A 16,758-nucleotide genomic window follows, 5' to 3' on the forward strand; every position below is an offset into this window, starting at 1 on the left:
AAAGAACTGGTTTAAACCGAAGACATACACAAAATACTGGAGTAACTCAACGGGACAGGCAGCACTCTGGAGAAAAGGAATAGGAGACATTTCGGGTCAAGACCCTTTTTCAGACTGAGAGTCAGGGGAGCGGGAGTCTAGATATAGAAACATAGAAAATAGGTGCAGGAGGAGGCCATTCGGCCTTTCGAGCCAGCACCACCATTCATTGTGATCATTGCTGATCGTCCCCAATCAATAACCCGAGCCTGCCTTCTCCCCATATCCCTTGATTCCACTAGCCCCTAAAGCTCTATCTAACTCTTGATTCCACTAGCCCCTAGAGCTCTATCTAACTCTTGATTCCACTAGCCCCTAGAGCTCTATCTAACTCATGGAAGGGTAGGGTGTGGAAAGGACAGATCAAAGCAGACAGTGATGAGGAAATATTGAACGGTTCATTGTTTGCCGAGGGGAAGGTGACAAGGAGGACAGTGAAACTGGTCGGAGAAGCAGGGTGGGGAACGGAGAGAGATGGAAAGGAAGGGTTGCTTGAAGTTAGAGAACTTCAACTCCCCCTTGACTCTCAGTCCAAAGAAGGCTCTCGACCCAAAACGTCACCCATTCCTTCTCTCCAGAGATGCTGCCTGTCCCGTTGAATTAATAAAGTACGTCACAGAGTGATACAGTGTGGAAACAGGCCCTTCGGCCCAACTTGCCCACACCAGCGAACAATATCCCAGCTACCCTAGTCCCACTTGCCTGCGCTCGGTCCATAACCCTCCAAACCTGTCTTAGCCATGTACCTGTCCAACTGCTGCTTAAACGATGGGATAGTCCCAGCCTCAACTACCTCCTCTGGCAGCTCGTTCCGTACTCCCACCATCCTCTCTCTCTCTGTGTGAAAAAGTTACCTATTAAATCTTTCCCCCTTCACCTTGAACCTGTGTCCTCTGGTCCTCGATTCCCCTACTCTGGGTAAAAGACTCTGTGCATCTAGCGATCTACAGTATTCCTCTATTTATTCACAAAACGCTGGAGTAACTCAGCGGGTCGGGCAGCATCTCGGGAGAGAAGGAATGGGTGACGTTTCGGGTCGAGACCCTTCTTCAGGCGGAGTATTCCTCTCACGGTTTTGTATACGTACTACTCAGAAACAGTTCCACCACCGTAATCACTGTGCAGAATACGTGTATTTTTGAGGGAAAAAAAAGGGGGTAACATAGGGCATTTCATTAATATCTTTCAGTATTGGGATGGCTGGGAGATGGCTTGTCCACAGAGGTACGACACAGTGTTTCTTCGGCGAGGAGGCGTGCCTGGGGTAGTAGCTCTTCAGTCACTCGGCCGGAGGTGCAGCCGAGGTAGTCTGGGAAATGCCTTTCCGATATCGCGATGGTACTCTGGAGGGCCACGTTTCGCAGCAGGGTGGAGGAGGTTTGCTGGTTCTGCACCAGGGTGGTGAGGACGTTGATGAGCGAGCTCATCTGCTCGGCCAGCTGCACCCAGCCCACCTGGATGACGTTGTGGAGGTGCACCATGTCCATGTGCATCTGCTTGTTGCCCGACTGCACGCTGGAGTGCACGTTGTCCATGGTCTTGCGCAGCAGGTGCATGCCCTCGTCCACCAGCATGCCGAAGGTGGCGGAGAGGGCCAGCAGGCTTGAGTCCTGCTCCTGCTTCTGGCAGCTCTTCTCCTGGCTGGCCGCCTCCACGTCGGTCGGGTCCTCGCTCATCATCTGCTCCAGGAACTCGCCCGGCGGCCCGAGGAAGCCGGCCACCTCCACCTGCATCTCGCACGGCCCCTTGTCCGCCTCTTCGCCAGCGTCGGCCTTGGCCGGCCCGCCCGACGCCTCCAGGAAATCGTGGGAAGGCGGGGCGCACCCGTCCACGCGCTCGGGCCCCAGGGGGGGCGCGCACTGACCGAGCGCCTCGGGGGGGACCGGAGAAGGGGTCTTGTCCGCAATGGGGTTCTGGGATGTCGCCGGAGACGCCAGGGCCATCTCCTCCCCGCCCATCAAACTCATCACTTCGCTCTCTGGCTCCGTGCCGCCCAGGGGTTTGAGATACGTCCAGCTCATCCCCCCCGAGGAGTCGGAGTTGGGCGACTGGGTCTGAGGGGGTTTGTCCCGGGGGTCGGCGCCGCCTTCCGTCAATGGACTGACTCCGCTGGGTGCGGGGGGCGCGAGCTCGTCGCCAGGGGGGCACTTCTGGGGTCCCGGCCGCTGCTCCGCGCTCTTCCCAACGGAGGATTCCGCAAGCAGAGGCAACTGACAATCTGGGAAGACAAAATAAGGACAAGACACGACGACTTTATTACGTGCACACTCGCTGGGGGAACGAACGGCAGTCAGGCAGGTGCCATTTGGAAGGGGCCCTTACAGAAACACAGGCTAAGTGTAGGCGGCCACTGCACAGGAAGACCACTCAGGGTACATGCGTCGTGCGGGGGGGGGGGGAGGGGTTACAACACATTCTGCGCACGTTACACTCATCATCATCCATTATAGTTTACGCTCGTGGGGAACTGCATGGTAGTAGATGGTAAGGTGAACTTACCAGGTGCACATGACCCCGACGTAGTTGACGTTTTGGTTTGAGGTACAAAGAAAGTTTTTTTTGTGGGTTTTTTTTGCCGGTTGGTCCGTTCATCCCTCCTTGCCCCGTTTCCGCTCCTCTTCCAATTCCAGCGGCCTCTGCCTTCCTTATCCCGCCCCGCAGGTCGACAGTGCCAGTTGATGCCTTTAATCCATTCCTTGCGTGCAGTTCGAACAAAAACGTTGGGGGATTGAGTCCTACTCCCTCGTTGACGGGTCATTGCTCTCCAAACGCCAAACGTCCTTCCTCCTGGAGCTGGTGTCAATGCGGACGGATGTTCCTAGGAAAGTCTCTTGAGATGTGGCAAAATGTTTTGACAACAATAAGACCTCAATCTCGGACAACTGCGGCCCTCGACATCTCCTTGTGAGCTCCGGTTTGCGTGTTTCGTTCGTGGAAGTTTAATTTTGCGAGATTGTGAAGCGTTTCAGGGCAGTGGCGGCTCTGGAGGCCAGGAACTGGTTTTGATTTGTGTGTGTTTTTTTCCCCGTACGGTGTGGACTCAAGGCAAGGATGGCTCACTTAGGGCGGCCCCCTGGCGCAGCGGGTAGGACTGCCGCCTCGCAGCGCCGGAGACCCTGACCTCTGCTGCTGCCCGCACGGAGTCCGCACGTTCTCCACGGGACCCGCGTGGGCTTTCTCCGGGCGCTCCGGTTTCCACCCACACTCCAAAGACGTGCGGGTTTGTGGATGAAAATTTCCCCCCTTGGTGTGTAAGGAGTGGATTCGAACGTGGGACAACGTACGACTAGTGTGAGCCAGGGATTGATGCCCACCGTGGGCTCGCTGGGCCGATGGAACTGTTTCCATTCTGCATCTCTCAGTCCAAAGCTAAAATCTAAATCTAACACTTAATGGATATGTTACCGACAGGATAATTTCCCAAAGGACTTTCAACGTTCAACGTTCACTACTCAGTTTATCATCCCCCTTCAACTGCAAGTTTATCATCCCCCTTCAACTGCAAGTTTAGTCAGTAATCAATTCACACTTTCCTGGCTGTAATCCAAACGTGATATTTCATACAAACGTATCCTTCCTCTATATAAAGCAAACTTATTTTTGGTAGTTTCAACCTAAATCGCAGAGCACACAAGTCTCCAGAATAAAGTAATGTAGAGCTGTTTATCTAAAACTATCAGTGATGAACTATCTCGAAGGGCCGAATGGCCTACTCCTGCACCTATTTTCTATGTTTTCTATGATCACCTTGTTAGGGTGTTACTCAGATCCCCAAGTAGGCAACGGGAATTAGAAGAACAAATGTGCCGGGAGATTGCAGACAGCTGCAGGTCAAATAAGGTTAGACAATAGACAATAGACAATAGACGCAGGAGTAGGCCATTCGGCCCTTCGAGCCAGCACCGCCATTCAATATGATCATGGCTGATCATTCTCAATCAGTACCCCGTTCCTGCTTTCTCCCCATACCCCCTGACTCCACTATCCTTAAGAGCTCTATCTAGCTCTCTCTTGAATGTATTCAGAGAATTGGCCTCCACTGCCCTCTGAGGCAGAGAATTCCACAGATTCACAACTTTCTGACTGACAAAGTTTTTCCTCATCTCTGTTCTAAATGGCCTACCCCTTATTCTTAATCTGTGGCCCCTGGTTCTGGACTCCCCCAACATTGGGAACATGGTTGTTGTAGTGGGGGATTTTAACGTTCCCAATATAGACTGGGAAAATCATAGTGTGCAGGGTTCAGATGGGGCGCAATTCCTCAAAAGTGTTCCGGAGAGTTTTCTCAAGCAGTGTGTGGGGGCCCCCACACAAGAGAGGGCAACGCTGGATCTAGTGTTGGGACATTGGGAAGGGCAAGTTAATGAAGTGTGTGTGGAGGAGCCTTTTGGGGCAAGTGACACCAGTTCGATTAGGTTTAAGATAGTTATGGATCGGGACGGAGAGGGCCCACGTGTTCAAATGCTCAAGTGGGGTAAGACCAACTTTGAGAAGGTCTCGCTCAAGTCGACTGGAGCAGGTTATTAGAGGGGAAAGGGACATCGGCCACGTGGGATGTTTTTAAAAGTGTGCTGAGGAAAGCTCAGGATGTGTACGTCCCTGTTAGACCCAATTTCATCCTGCCCTTAAATATACCTGGACTATCTCCGACATCTCCCTCCCGTTTCTGGACATCACCATCTCCATCACAGGAGACAGATTAGTGACGGACATTTACTACAAACCCACTGACTCGCACAGCTATCTGGACTACACTTCTTCCCACCTGGTCCCCTGCAAAAAGTCTATCCCCTACTCCCAATTCCCCCGTCTACGCCGCATCTGCGCCCGGGATGAGGTGTTTCACACTAGGGCGTCAGAGATGTCCTCGTTCTTCAGGAAACGGGGCTTCCCCTCCTCCATTATAGATGAGGCTCTCACTAGGGTCTCTTCTACATCCCGCAGCTCCGCTCTTGCTCCCCCTCCCTCCATTCGCAACAAGGACAGAATCCCCCTCGTTCTCACCTTCCACCCCACCAGCCAGCGGATCCAACATATCATCCACCAACATTTCCGTCACCTACAACAGGACCCCACCACTGGCCATATCTTCCCATCCCCTCCCCTCTCTGCGTTCCGCAGAGACCGTTCCCTCCATAACTCCCTGGTCCACTCGTCCCTTCCTACCCAAACCACCCCATCCCCGGGCACTTTCCCCTGCAACCGCACGAGATGCAACACCTGTCCCTTTACCTCCCCCCTCAACTCAATCCAAGGACCCAAACAGTCTTTCCAGGTGAGACAGAGGTTCACCTGCACCTCCTCCAACCTCATCTATTGTATCCGCTGCTCTAGATGTCAACTTATTTATATCGGCGAAACCAAGCGCAGGCTAGGCGATCGCTTCGCTGAACACCTGCGCTCGGTCCGCATTAACGCAACTGATCTCCTGGTGGCCCAGCACTTTAACTCCCCCTCCCATTCCCAGTCTGACCTCTCTGTCATGGGCCTCCTCCAGTGCCATAGTGAGGCCCGCCGGAAATTGGAGGAACAGCACCTCATATTTCGCCTGGGCAGTTTGCAGCCCGGTGGTATGAACGTCGACTTCTCCAACTTCAGATAGCTCCTCTGTCCCTCTCTTCCCCTCCTCCTTCCCAGATCTCCCTCTATCTCCCTGTCTCCACCTATATCCTTCCTTTGTCCCGCCCCCCTGACATCAGACTGAAGAAGGGTCTCGACCCGAAACGTCACCCATTCCTTCTCTCCCGAGATGCTGCCTGACCTGCTGAGTTACTCCAGCTTTTTGTGAATAAATGGAGCGACTAGGCTTGTATACACTGGAATTTAGAAGGATGAGAGGAGATCTTATCGAAATGTATAAGATTATTAAGGGGTTGGACACGTTAGAGGCAGGAAACATGTTCCCAATGTTGGGGGAGTCCAGAACAAGGGGCCACAGTTTAAGAATAAGGGGTAGGTCATTTAGAACTGAGATGAGGAAAAACTTTTTCAGTCAGAGAGTTGTGAATCTGTGGAATTCTCTGCCTCAGAAGGCAGTGGAGGCCAATTCTCTGAATGCATTCAAGAGAGAACTGGATAGAGCTCTTAAGGATAGCGGAGTCAGGGGGTATGGGGAGAAGGCAGGAACGGGGTACTGATTGAGAATGATCAGCCATGATCACATTGAATGGCGGTGCTGGCTCGAAGGGCCGAATGGCCTCCTCCTGCACCTATTGTCTATTGTCTGCATGGGACAGGTATAGGCAGCTGGGATCAAGTGCATCCTTGGAGGAGTTTTGGGGAGTAAGGAGTAAACTAAAAAAGGAGATCAGAAGGGCAAAGGGGGGGTCAGGAGATAGCTCTGGCGGGCGGCATTAAGGACAATCCCAAAAGGTTTTATAAATACACAAGGGGGGAAAGGGTAACTAGAGAGAGAGTGGGGCCTCTCAGGAACCAAGGCGGTCACCTCTGTGTGGAGCCACAGGAGACGGGCAAGGTCCTCAATGAGTATTTCCCCTCTGTGTTTACCGAGGAGAAAGACAGGACGGTGGAACTTGGTGCAGTCACTGGAAGTGTCTTGAGAGCAGTCAGGGTTACTGTGGAAGAAGTACTGAAGGTACTGTCGTGTACGAAAGGCAGACAAATCTCCAAGGCCTGATCAGATATATCCGAGGACATTGTGGGAAACTAGAGAGGAAATTGTGGGAGCCCTGGTTGAAATTTACGAGTCGTCCTTAAATAAAGGAGAGGTGCCGGAAGACTGGAGGGGGGCAAATGTTGTGCCTCTTTTCAAGAAGGGCTGCAGGGAAAATGCTGGGAACTATAGGCCGGTGAGCTTAACATCTGTAGTTGGTAAGTTACTGGAGAGTATTCTGAGGGATTGGATGTACAGGCATTTGGACGGGCAAGGGCTGATTGGGGACGGTCAGCATGGTTTTGTACGTGGGAGGTTGTGTCTCACACATCTGATTGAGTTTTTTCAAGACGTGACCAAGAAGGTCGATGAGGGCAGAGCTGTAGATGTTGTGTACATGGACTTCAGTAAGGCGTTCGACAAGGTTCCCCATGGCAGGCTGCTCTGGAAGGTTGGATCGCATGGGATTCACGGAAAACACATCCTGATTGCATCCAAGGTTTGTTTTCAGTGAGGGAGAGCAGGGGTAATTATATATTTGAAAAAATGAGGGTAAGAACAAATGTGAAACATAGATGTGTGACTGTTAAAAGGGGTTAATTCATGGAATAGTTGCAACAATGAATTAAAAGAGTGTAGTCATATGTGTAAATTCAAGAACATGTTCAAAAATATTATATTTGAAAGATACAAAATATGTGATCAGCACTGAGAAAAGACTGACAAGATAGAAATGATGGTTCTTGACTATATTTGTGTTTCTTTCTATGTTTTCTTTATCTGCTTCTGACTTATGATGTTGTGTTTTAAAAATATATATATTTTGTTAAGTATCTGTGGAATTCTCTGCCACAGAAGGTAGTTGAAGGCCAGTTCATTGGCTATATTTAAGAGGGAGTTAGATGTGGCCCTTGTGGCCAAAGGGATCAGGGGGTATGGGGAGAGAAGGCAGGTACGGAGTTGGATGATCAGCCATGATCATATTGAATGGCGGTGCAGGCTCGATGGGCCGAATGGCCTACTCCTCCACCTATTTTCTATGTTTCTATGTTTCTACTAAGGGTAGGCACAATAAGCTTTGGCTTCTGCCTACACCTTTTTTTTTCGGTCAGAAAATATCGTGTGTGATTATATTGTTTTATTTTTGATGCAATGATTTCGCACTATTTAACTTTCACAACTGTGTGGTCAATCTGTTGTATTGTATTGACGGGAAAATAAATGAATAAATTATTTTTTTAAAAAGATAGCTGAATGGATAAAAAATTGAAGAAAATTGAAGGTGGAGTTGTCGGTAGATAGGGTGGTCAAAAAGGCTTTTGACACTTTGCCATTCATCAGTCAGAGTGTTGAATATAAAAGTTGGGAGGTCATATTGCAGTTATATCTCCATAGATGCTGCCTGCCTCGCTGAGTTACTCCAGCATTCAGTGTCACTGTATATCGACGAGACCAAGTGCAGGCCCGGCGATCGTTTAGCTGAACACCTCCGCTCAGTCCGCCTTAACCTACCTGATCTCCCGGTGGCTCAGCACTTTAACTCCCCCTCCCATTCCCAATCTGACATTTCTGTCCTGGGCCTCCTCCATTGTCAGAGCGAGGCCCAGCGCAAATTGGAGGAAAAGCACCTCATATTTTGCGTGGGCAGCTTACACCCCAGTGGTATGAACATTGACTTCTCTAACTTCAAGTAGCCCTTGCTTTCCCTCTCTCTCTCCATCCCCTCCCCCTTCCCAGTTCTCCCACCAGTCTTACTGTCTCCGACTACATTCTATCTCTGCCCCGCCTGCTCTCCTGTCATCAGTCTGAAGAAGGGTCTCGACCCGAAACGTCATCCATTCCTTCTCTCCAGAGATGCTGCCTGTCCCGCTGAGTTACTCCAGCATCTTGTGTCTACCTTGCAGTTATATTAGACATTGGTGAGGCCGCATTTAGAGTGGTGTGTTCAGTTCTGGGCACCATGTTACAGGAAAGACGTTGACAAGTTGGAAAGGGTACAGAGAAGATTAACGAGGATGTTGCCAGGACTAGAGAGTGTGAGCTACAGGGAGAGGTTGAGCAGGCTGGGACTCTATTCCTTGGAGTGCAGGAGGATGAGGGGAGATCTTATAGAGGTGTATAAAATCATGAGTGGAATAGATCGGGTAGATGCACAGAGTCTCTTGCCCGGAGTAGGTGAATTGAGGACCAGAGGCATAGGTTTAAGGGTAAAGATTCAATAGGAATCTGAGGGGTAACTTTTTCACACAAAGGGTGGTGGGTGTATGGAACAAGCTGCCAGAGGAGGTAGTTGAGGCTGGGACTATCCCAACATTTAAGGAGCAGTTAGATAGGTACATGGCTATAACAGGTTTGGAGGGATATGGGCCAAACACAGGCAGGTGAGACTAATTCGTGTAGCTGGGACATGTTGGCCGGTGTGGGCAAGTTGGGCTGAAAGGCTTGTTTCCATGCTGTATCACCCTTTGACTTATCAAACAAAACACTTAAGAGAATATATGAGGTTTCAAGAATACTGATGCAATGCTCTGTGGCCAAATGGCCTAATAGAAAACTTCTGATGATATATACATAGTCCTAATCCTTGGACGGCACGGTGGTGCAGTGGCAGAGTTGCTGCCTTACAGCGCCAGAGACCCAGGTTCGATCCTGACTACGGGTGCTGTCTGTACGGGGTTTGTACGTTCTCCCCGTGACCTGTGTGGGTTTTCTCCAGGAGCTCCAGTTTCTTCACATGCCCCGAAAATGTACAGGTTTGTAAGTTAATTGGCTTGGTAAAATTGGCGTGAATGATCCCCAGTGCGCTTGGGAGAGATAGTGTGCTGGTGTGCGGGGAATCACTGGTCGGCACGGACTCGCTAGGCCGAAAGGCCTGTGTCCGCGCTGCATCTAAACTGAATTAAATCGAAACCACACCAAACTAAACATTAAATCTCTCGACTAGTCATCAAGAATTAATTCATTACACACTGTTAGTAATAAGATTAGAGGCAGGAAACATGTTCCCAATGTTGGGAGGGGGGGGGGGGGGGGGGGGGGGTCCAGAACAAGGGGCCACAGTTTAAGAATAAGGGGTAGGCCATTTAGAACGGAGATGAAGAAAAACTTTTTCAGTCAGAGAGTGGTGAAGGTGTGGAATTCTCTGCCTCAGAACGCAGTGGAGGACAATTCTCTGAATGCACTCAAGAGAGAGTTAGATAGAGCTCTTAAGGATAGCGGAGTCAGGTGGTATGGGGAGAAGGCAGGAACGGGGTACTGATTGAGAATGATAAGCCATGATCACATTGAATGGTGGTGCGTACAGGCTCGAAGGGCCGAATGGCCTCCTCCTGCACCTATTGTCTATTGTGCCTTTCTCCATTTAAACCGACATCTGCGGTTCCTTCCTACACTATTCATGTCTGTTGGGGGCTGTAGATGTTCAATGATGGTGCATCATCGGAGGCCACAAGAGTTTCAGGCCTTCCACTGTCAGTAATTTGTCCGGAACATCCTTCAGGATAATGCACAAGTACACCTTAATTTGGAGGCACAGATACTATTTCTAGCCTTAGAGGGCGTACAGAGAAGGTTCACCAGATTGATCCCTGGGATGGCGGGACTTTCAGTCTGATTTTCAGTCAGAGAGTGGTGAAGGTGTGGAAATCTCTGCCTCAGAAGGCAGTGGAGGCCAGTTCGTTGGATGCTTTCAAGAGAGAGCTGGATAGAGCTCTTAAGGATAGCGGAGTGAGGGGGTATGGGGAGAAGGCAGGAACGGGGTACTGATTGAGAGTGATCAGCCATGATCGCATTGAATGGCGGTGCTGGCTCGAAGGGCTGAATGGCCTACTCCTGCACCTATTGTCTATTGTCTATTGTCTATTGACTTTCATATGAAGAAAGACTGGATGGACTAGGCTTGTACTCGCTGGAATTTAGAAGACTGAGGGGGGATCTTATTGAAACATATAAAATTCTTAAGGGGTTGGAGAGGCTAGATGCGTGAAGATTGTTCCCGATGTTGGGGAAGTCCAGAACCAGGGGTCACAGTTTAAGGATAAGGGGGAAGTCTTTTAGGACCGAGATGAGAACGTTTTTTTTCACACAGAGAGTGGTGAGTCTGTGGAATTCTCTGCCACAGAAGGTAGTTGAGGCCAGTTCATTGGCTATATTTAAGAGGGAGTTAGATGTGGCCCTTGTGGCTAAAGGGATCAGGGGGTATGGAGAGAAGGCAGGTACAGGTTACTGAGCTGGATGATCAGCCATGGTCATATTGAATGGCGGTGCAGGCTCGAAGGGCCGAATGGCCTACTCCTGCACCTATTTTCTATGTTTCTATGTTTCTATTTTACAAGAAAAGACACAAAGTGTTGGAATAATTCAACGGCTCAAGCAGCATCTCCAGAAACATGGACAGGTGATGTTTAGGGTTTGGGACCCTGAGAGTTTTACTGCGTGGAAACAGGCCCTTCGGCCCAACTTGCCCACACCAACCAACATGTCCCATCCGCACTAGTCCCACCTGCCTGCGTTTTGCCCATATCCCTCTAAACCTGTCCCAAAGAAGACAAACTCAATGCTAGCATTTATTTCATGAGGGCTTGTACACAAAGGCAGGGATGTAATGCTGAGGCTCTACAAGGCGCTGGTCAGGCCGCATTTGGAATATTGTGAGCGATTTTGGGCCCCATATCTGAGGAAGGATGTGCTGGCTCTGGAGAGGGTCCAGAGGAGGTTTACATGAATGATCCCAGGAATGAGTAGGTTAACCTATGATGAGCGTTTGACAACACTGGGCCTACACTCGCTGGAGTTTAGAAGAATAATGGGGGAACCTAATTGAAACGTACAGAAGTGAAAGGCCTGGATAGAGTGGATGTGGAGAGGATGTTTCCACTGGTGGGAGAGTCTAGGACCAGAGGTCATAGCCTTAGAATTAAAGGATGTTCTTTTAGGAAGGAGATGAGGAGAAATTTCTTTAGTCAGAGCATGGTGAATCAGTGGATTTCTTTGCCACAGAAGGCTGTGGAGGCCAAGTCAGTGGATATTTTAAAGGCGGAGATAAATAGATCCTTGATTAGTACAGGTGTCGGGGGTTGTGGGGAGAAGGCAGGAGAATGGGGTTAGAAGGGACAGATAGATCAGCCATGATTGAATGGCGGAGTAGACTTGATGGGCCGAATGGCCTAATTCTGCTCCAAGGGGCCACAGTTTAAGAATAAGGGGTAGGCCATTTAGAACTGAGATGAGGAAGAACGTTTTCAGTCAGAGAGTTGTGAATCTGTGGAATTCTCTTCCTCAGAATGCAGTGGAGGCCAATTCTCTGAATGCATTCAAGAGAGAGCTGGATAGAGCTCTTAAGGATAGCGGAGTCAGGGGGTATGGGGAGAAGGCAGGAACGGGGTACTGATTGAGAATGATCAGCCATGATCACATTGAATGGCGGTGCTGGCTCGATGGGGCCGAATGGCCTCCTCCTACACCTATTGTCTATTGTCTATCACTTATGACCTTTAGACCATCGATGTACATGTCTAATTGTTTCTTAAACGCTGCGTTGAGAGGGGAAAGATATAATAGAAATCTGAGGGGCAACCTTTTACACACAACGGATGGTGGGCACATGGAATGAGCTGCCAGGGGAGGTGGTTGAGGCAGGAACGAGAGCAGCATTTAAATGACATGGACAGGAGAGGTTTAGAGGAATATGGGCCAAATAGGGTCAAATGGGACTAGCTTACATGGACCATCTTGGTCAGCGTGGATGAGTAGGGCCAAATTGCCTGTTTTTCGTGCTGTGTGATTCGATGACATGCTGAAATATGAACTGTGTGAACGTTACTATCGAGGCAGTGCAGCGTAGGTTCACGAGGTTAATCCCCGGGATGGCGGGACTGTCATATGAGGAAAGATTGGAAAGGCTGGGCTTGTATTCACTGGAATTTTACAATAAACAATAGACAATAGGTGCAGGAGTAGGCCATTCGGCCCTTCGAGCCAGCACCGCCATTCAATGTGAACATGGCTGATCATTCTCAATCAGTACCCCGTTCCTGCCTTCTCCCAGTACCCCGTTCCTGCCTTCTCCCCATACCCCCTGACTCCGCTATCCTTAAAAACTCTATCTAGCTCTCTCCTGAATGCATTCAGAGAATTGGCCTCCACTGCCTTCTGAGGCAGAGAATTCAAGAGTTTCACAACTCTCTGACTGAAAATGTTTTTCCTCATCTCCGTTCTAAATGGCCTACCCCTTATTCTTAAATTGTGGCCTTTAGAAGGATGAGAGGGGATCTTATAGAGACGTATAAAATTATAAAAGGACTGGACAAGCTAGATGCAGGAAAAATGTTCCCAATGTTGAGGGAGTCCAGAACCAGGGGCCACACAGTCTAAAAATAAAGTGGAGGCCATTTAAAACTGAGGCGAGAAGAAACCTTTTTCATCCAGAGAGTTGTGAATCTGTGGAATTTCTCTGCCTCAGAAGGCATTGGAGGCCAATTCACTGGATGAATTTAAAAGAGAGTTAGATCGCGCTCTAGGGGCTAGTTGGAGTCAAGGGATATGGGGAGAAGGCGGGAACGTGGTACTGATTGTGGATGATCAGCCACGATCACATTGAATGGCGGTGCTGGCTCGAAGGGCCAAGTGACCTACTCCTACACCTATTGTCTATTGTCTATCTTGGTCGGCATGGGTAATTTGGGCCAAAGGGCCTGTTACCATGCTGTGACTCTATATGTTACGGATTTCTGAATGAAATATTGCCGATAATCTGTGGGCTCCTCTGTATGTTAAATGGGTTGATTTATGAGGAGCATTTAAAGGCTCTGGGCCTGTACTCACTGGAGTTTAGAAGGATGATGGGGGATCTCATTGAAGCCTACTGAGTAATGAAAGGTCTAAATTGCGTGAATGTTTCCACTAGTGAGAGAGTCTAGGACCAGAGGGTGCAGCCTGAGAATAAAAGCATGTAGCATTAGAATGGAGATGGGGAGGAATTTCTTTAGTCAGAGGGTGGTGAATCTGTGGAATTCATTGGCACAGAAGGTTGTGAGTATTTTTAAGGTGGAGTTTGATAGATTCTAGTGTGGAAAGAAACTACAGATGTTGGTTTAAACCGAAGATTGGCACAAAAAGCTGGTAACTCAAACGGGTCAGACAGCATCTCTGAAGAAAACATAGGTGACATTTCAGGTCGAGAAGATATAGGTGACGTTTCAAGTCTGAAGAAGGGTCTCGACCGAGTTGCTGCCTTACAGCGAATGCAGCGCTGGAGACTCAGGTTCGATCCTGACTACGGGCGCCGTCAGTACGGAGTTTGTACGTTCTCCCCGTGACCTGCGTTTTCTCCGAGATCTTCGGTTTCCTCCCACACTCCAAAGACGTACTGGTCTGTCGGTTAATTGACTGGGTAAATGTAAAAATTGTCCCTGGTGTGTGTAGGATAGTGTTAATGTGCGGGGATCGCTGGGCGGCACGGGCTCGGTGGGCCGAAGGGCCTGTTTCCGCGCCATATCTCTAAATCTAAAAATCCAGAGATGCTGCCTGACCCGCTGAGTTACTCCAGCTCTTTGTATTTATCTATTGTTAGATTCTTGATTAGTCCGGGTGTCAGGGGTTATGGGGAGAAGGCAGGAGAATGGGGTTAAGTGGGAAAAGTAGATCAGCCATGATTGAATGGTGGAGTAGACGTGTTGGGCCGAATGGCCTAATTCTGATCCCTATGTCTCATGGTCTTATATTGTGAAAAAGACAATAAGCTGCACGTACCAACAAACCATCCATCGTCACACTTTTCCATCACGTCAACAATGTCTGCTTCCTTCAGTTCCAGTTCATCTTCGTTCCGGGGGTTGTAATTGTACATTGCTTCGTAGCTGTGAAGAAAAGGTCACGTTTAGCTAGCTCATATTTGTCACAGATTAGTACAGGTGCCAGATGTTATGGGTAGAAGGCAAGAGAATGGGGTTAAGACAATAGACAATAGACAATAGACAATAGGTGCAGGAGTAGGCCATTCAGCCCTTCGAGCCAGCACCGCCATTCAATGCGATCATGGCTGATCACTCTCAATCAGTACCCCGTTCCTGCCTTCTCCCCATACCCCCTCACTCCGCTATCCTTAAGAGCTCTATCCAGCTCTCTCTTGAAAGCATCCAACGAACTGGCCTCCACTGCCTTCTGAGGCAGAGAATTCCACACCTTCACCACTCTCTGACTGAAAAAGTTCTTCCTCATCTCCGTTCTAAATGGCCTACCCCTTATTCTTAAACTGTGGCCCCTTGTTCTGGACTCCCCCAACATTGGGAACATGTTTCCTGCCTCTAATGTGTCCAATCCCCTAATTATCTTATATGTTTCAATAAGATCCCCCCTCATCCTTCTAAATTCCAGGGAGAGATAGATCAGCCATGATTAAATGGCGGAGTAGACTTGACGGGCCGAATGGACTAATTCTACTCCTCTTCCTCATGACCTTAAAACATTTCACGTCAACATAAAAACTGCCCTTTCTATCCTGGGCCTCCTCCATTGTCAGATTGAGTCCAAACGCAAATTGGAGGAACAGCACCTCAAGAGAGTGGAAGTTTTGTTGCCTCCATCACAGTGAAGGGGTGTTTGGAGTCACTGTGATGGACGTTTGTGTTGGGGTCATGTGTCTTGTGTTCTTTTTTTTTGTGTGACTGCTATGTAATTTCGTTCGGTACCTTGGTACCGAATGACAAATAAAGCTCTGTATTCTGTATATTTTGCTTGGGCAGCTTACAGCCCAGCGGTATGAACATTGACTCTAACTTCAGGTAACTCCTGCATCCCCTCTGTCTCCGTCTCTCCCACACCCAAGTCATTATACTAGTTTCAAAGTCGTCTTGTTGAGTCTCATTGTCTGTAACTCGTTTTCACCTGGCCCACAGCTAACAAGGGCCTGTTTCCTTTATCATCGTTACTTTTATGCATATCTTTCATTCATTTGTTCTACATCACCGACTCTATCTCTCGTTTCCCTTCCTCCTGACTCTCAGTCTGACGAAGGGTCTCGACCTGAAACGTCCCCCGTTCCTTCTATTCAGAGATGCTGCCTGTCCAGTAATTTGTGTCTATCTTCAGTGTAAACACAGCAGCACAGTTCCTCCCTCACAGCGCCAGAGACCCGGGTTTGATCCGGACTATAGGTGCTGTCTGTATGGAGTTTGTACATTCTCCCTGTTTGTCGCCCGGGTTTACTCCCGGTTTCCTCCCACGCTCCAAAGACGTACAGGTTTGTGGGTTAATTGGCTTCTGTAAATTGTAAATTGTCCCGAGTATGTGTAGGATAGTGTTGAGTGTGCGGGGATCGCTGGGCGGCGCGGACTCGGTGGGCCAAAAGGTAAATTGTCCCTAGTGTGTGTCGGATAGTGTTAATGTGCGGGGATCGCTGGGCGGCGCGGACTCGGTGGGCCGAAGGGCCTGTTTCCGCGCTGTATCTCTAAATCTAAAAATGAACTATCGGATACTCACGGTTCTCCAATGTGTGCCTCAGGGTGAGCAAGGGGTGGTTGGTGAGGCTGTTGGACAAAGAAAATGATTCAATTAACCTCTTTGTTGATTGTCCCACTCTTGACTGGAAACAAAAGCGACACTCCTCATTGAAAGCCAAGCATGATGGAGACTACAGCTCTATAAGGCGGCCAAGAAGCCCGGGTCACCAGAACACATCACCTCATGCGTTACACATGCTCAACATCACGGCGAATGCAGAACTGCCGCGACAACCCGCAGGCCCAGATCATTTGGCAGAGGTACTAAAATGGAAGTTTACATGTATTTGGGATAGTCGGGCCTAGGTCGGCGCCTTGACTACAGCTCTATAAGGCGGGCTAGGGTTGCCAACTGTTCCGTATTAGCCGTACGGGACGTCCCGTATTTTGGGCCAAATTGGTTTGTCCCATACGGGACCGCCCTTGTCCCGTATTAGGCCCGTGGGCGTCCGGGCAGTGTAGGCCCGGACAATATAGGCTAACAGAGTGTGTTCAGGGAGCGGGCCCGAGTGTGTCCGCCTGACGGAGGTTGCGTAGCAACCTAGCCTCCCGGCCCGGGCGGCCGCCATTGATGGAGCGGGAGCACGTGGCCGCTGGCCGGGTGAGGTC

General features: G+C 49.5%; 2 protein-coding genes across 13 annotated transcripts in view; both read right to left on the minus strand.

Annotated features, from left to right (window-relative positions):
* The window catches only part of LOC144592200 (sorbin and SH3 domain-containing protein 2-like), a 369,491-nt gene that overhangs the window by 9,135 nt on the left and 343,598 nt on the right, over positions 1 to 16,758 (minus strand). For all 12 annotated transcript variants that reach the window (XM_078396703.1, XM_078396699.1, XM_078396698.1 and 9 more), the window contains 2 exons: positions 16,130 to 16,176; positions 14,402 to 14,508 (listed from right to left, as the gene is read on the minus strand). In XM_078396703.1, the coding sequence (XP_078252829.1) occupies positions 14,402 to 14,508; positions 16,130 to 16,176 (154 nt within the window). The remainder of the gene's footprint in view (positions 1 to 14,401; positions 14,509 to 16,129; positions 16,177 to 16,758) is intronic.
* Positions 408 to 2,852, minus strand: LOC144592496 (uncharacterized). The gene is made up of 2 exons (XM_078397096.1): positions 2,539 to 2,852; positions 408 to 2,257 (listed from the first exon to the last, which is right to left on the minus strand). The coding sequence occupies exons 1-2, from the start codon at positions 2,795 to 2,797 to the stop codon at positions 1,215 to 1,217; spliced, it is 1,302 nt and encodes a 433-aa protein (XP_078253222.1). The 5' UTR covers positions 2,798 to 2,852; the 3' UTR covers positions 408 to 1,214.

Source organism: Rhinoraja longicauda, chromosome 3 (genome assembly GCF_053455715.1).
Source record: "Rhinoraja longicauda isolate Sanriku21f chromosome 3, sRhiLon1.1, whole genome shotgun sequence".
Lineage (NCBI taxonomy): Eukaryota > Metazoa > Chordata > Chondrichthyes > Rajiformes > Arhynchobatidae > Rhinoraja > Rhinoraja longicauda.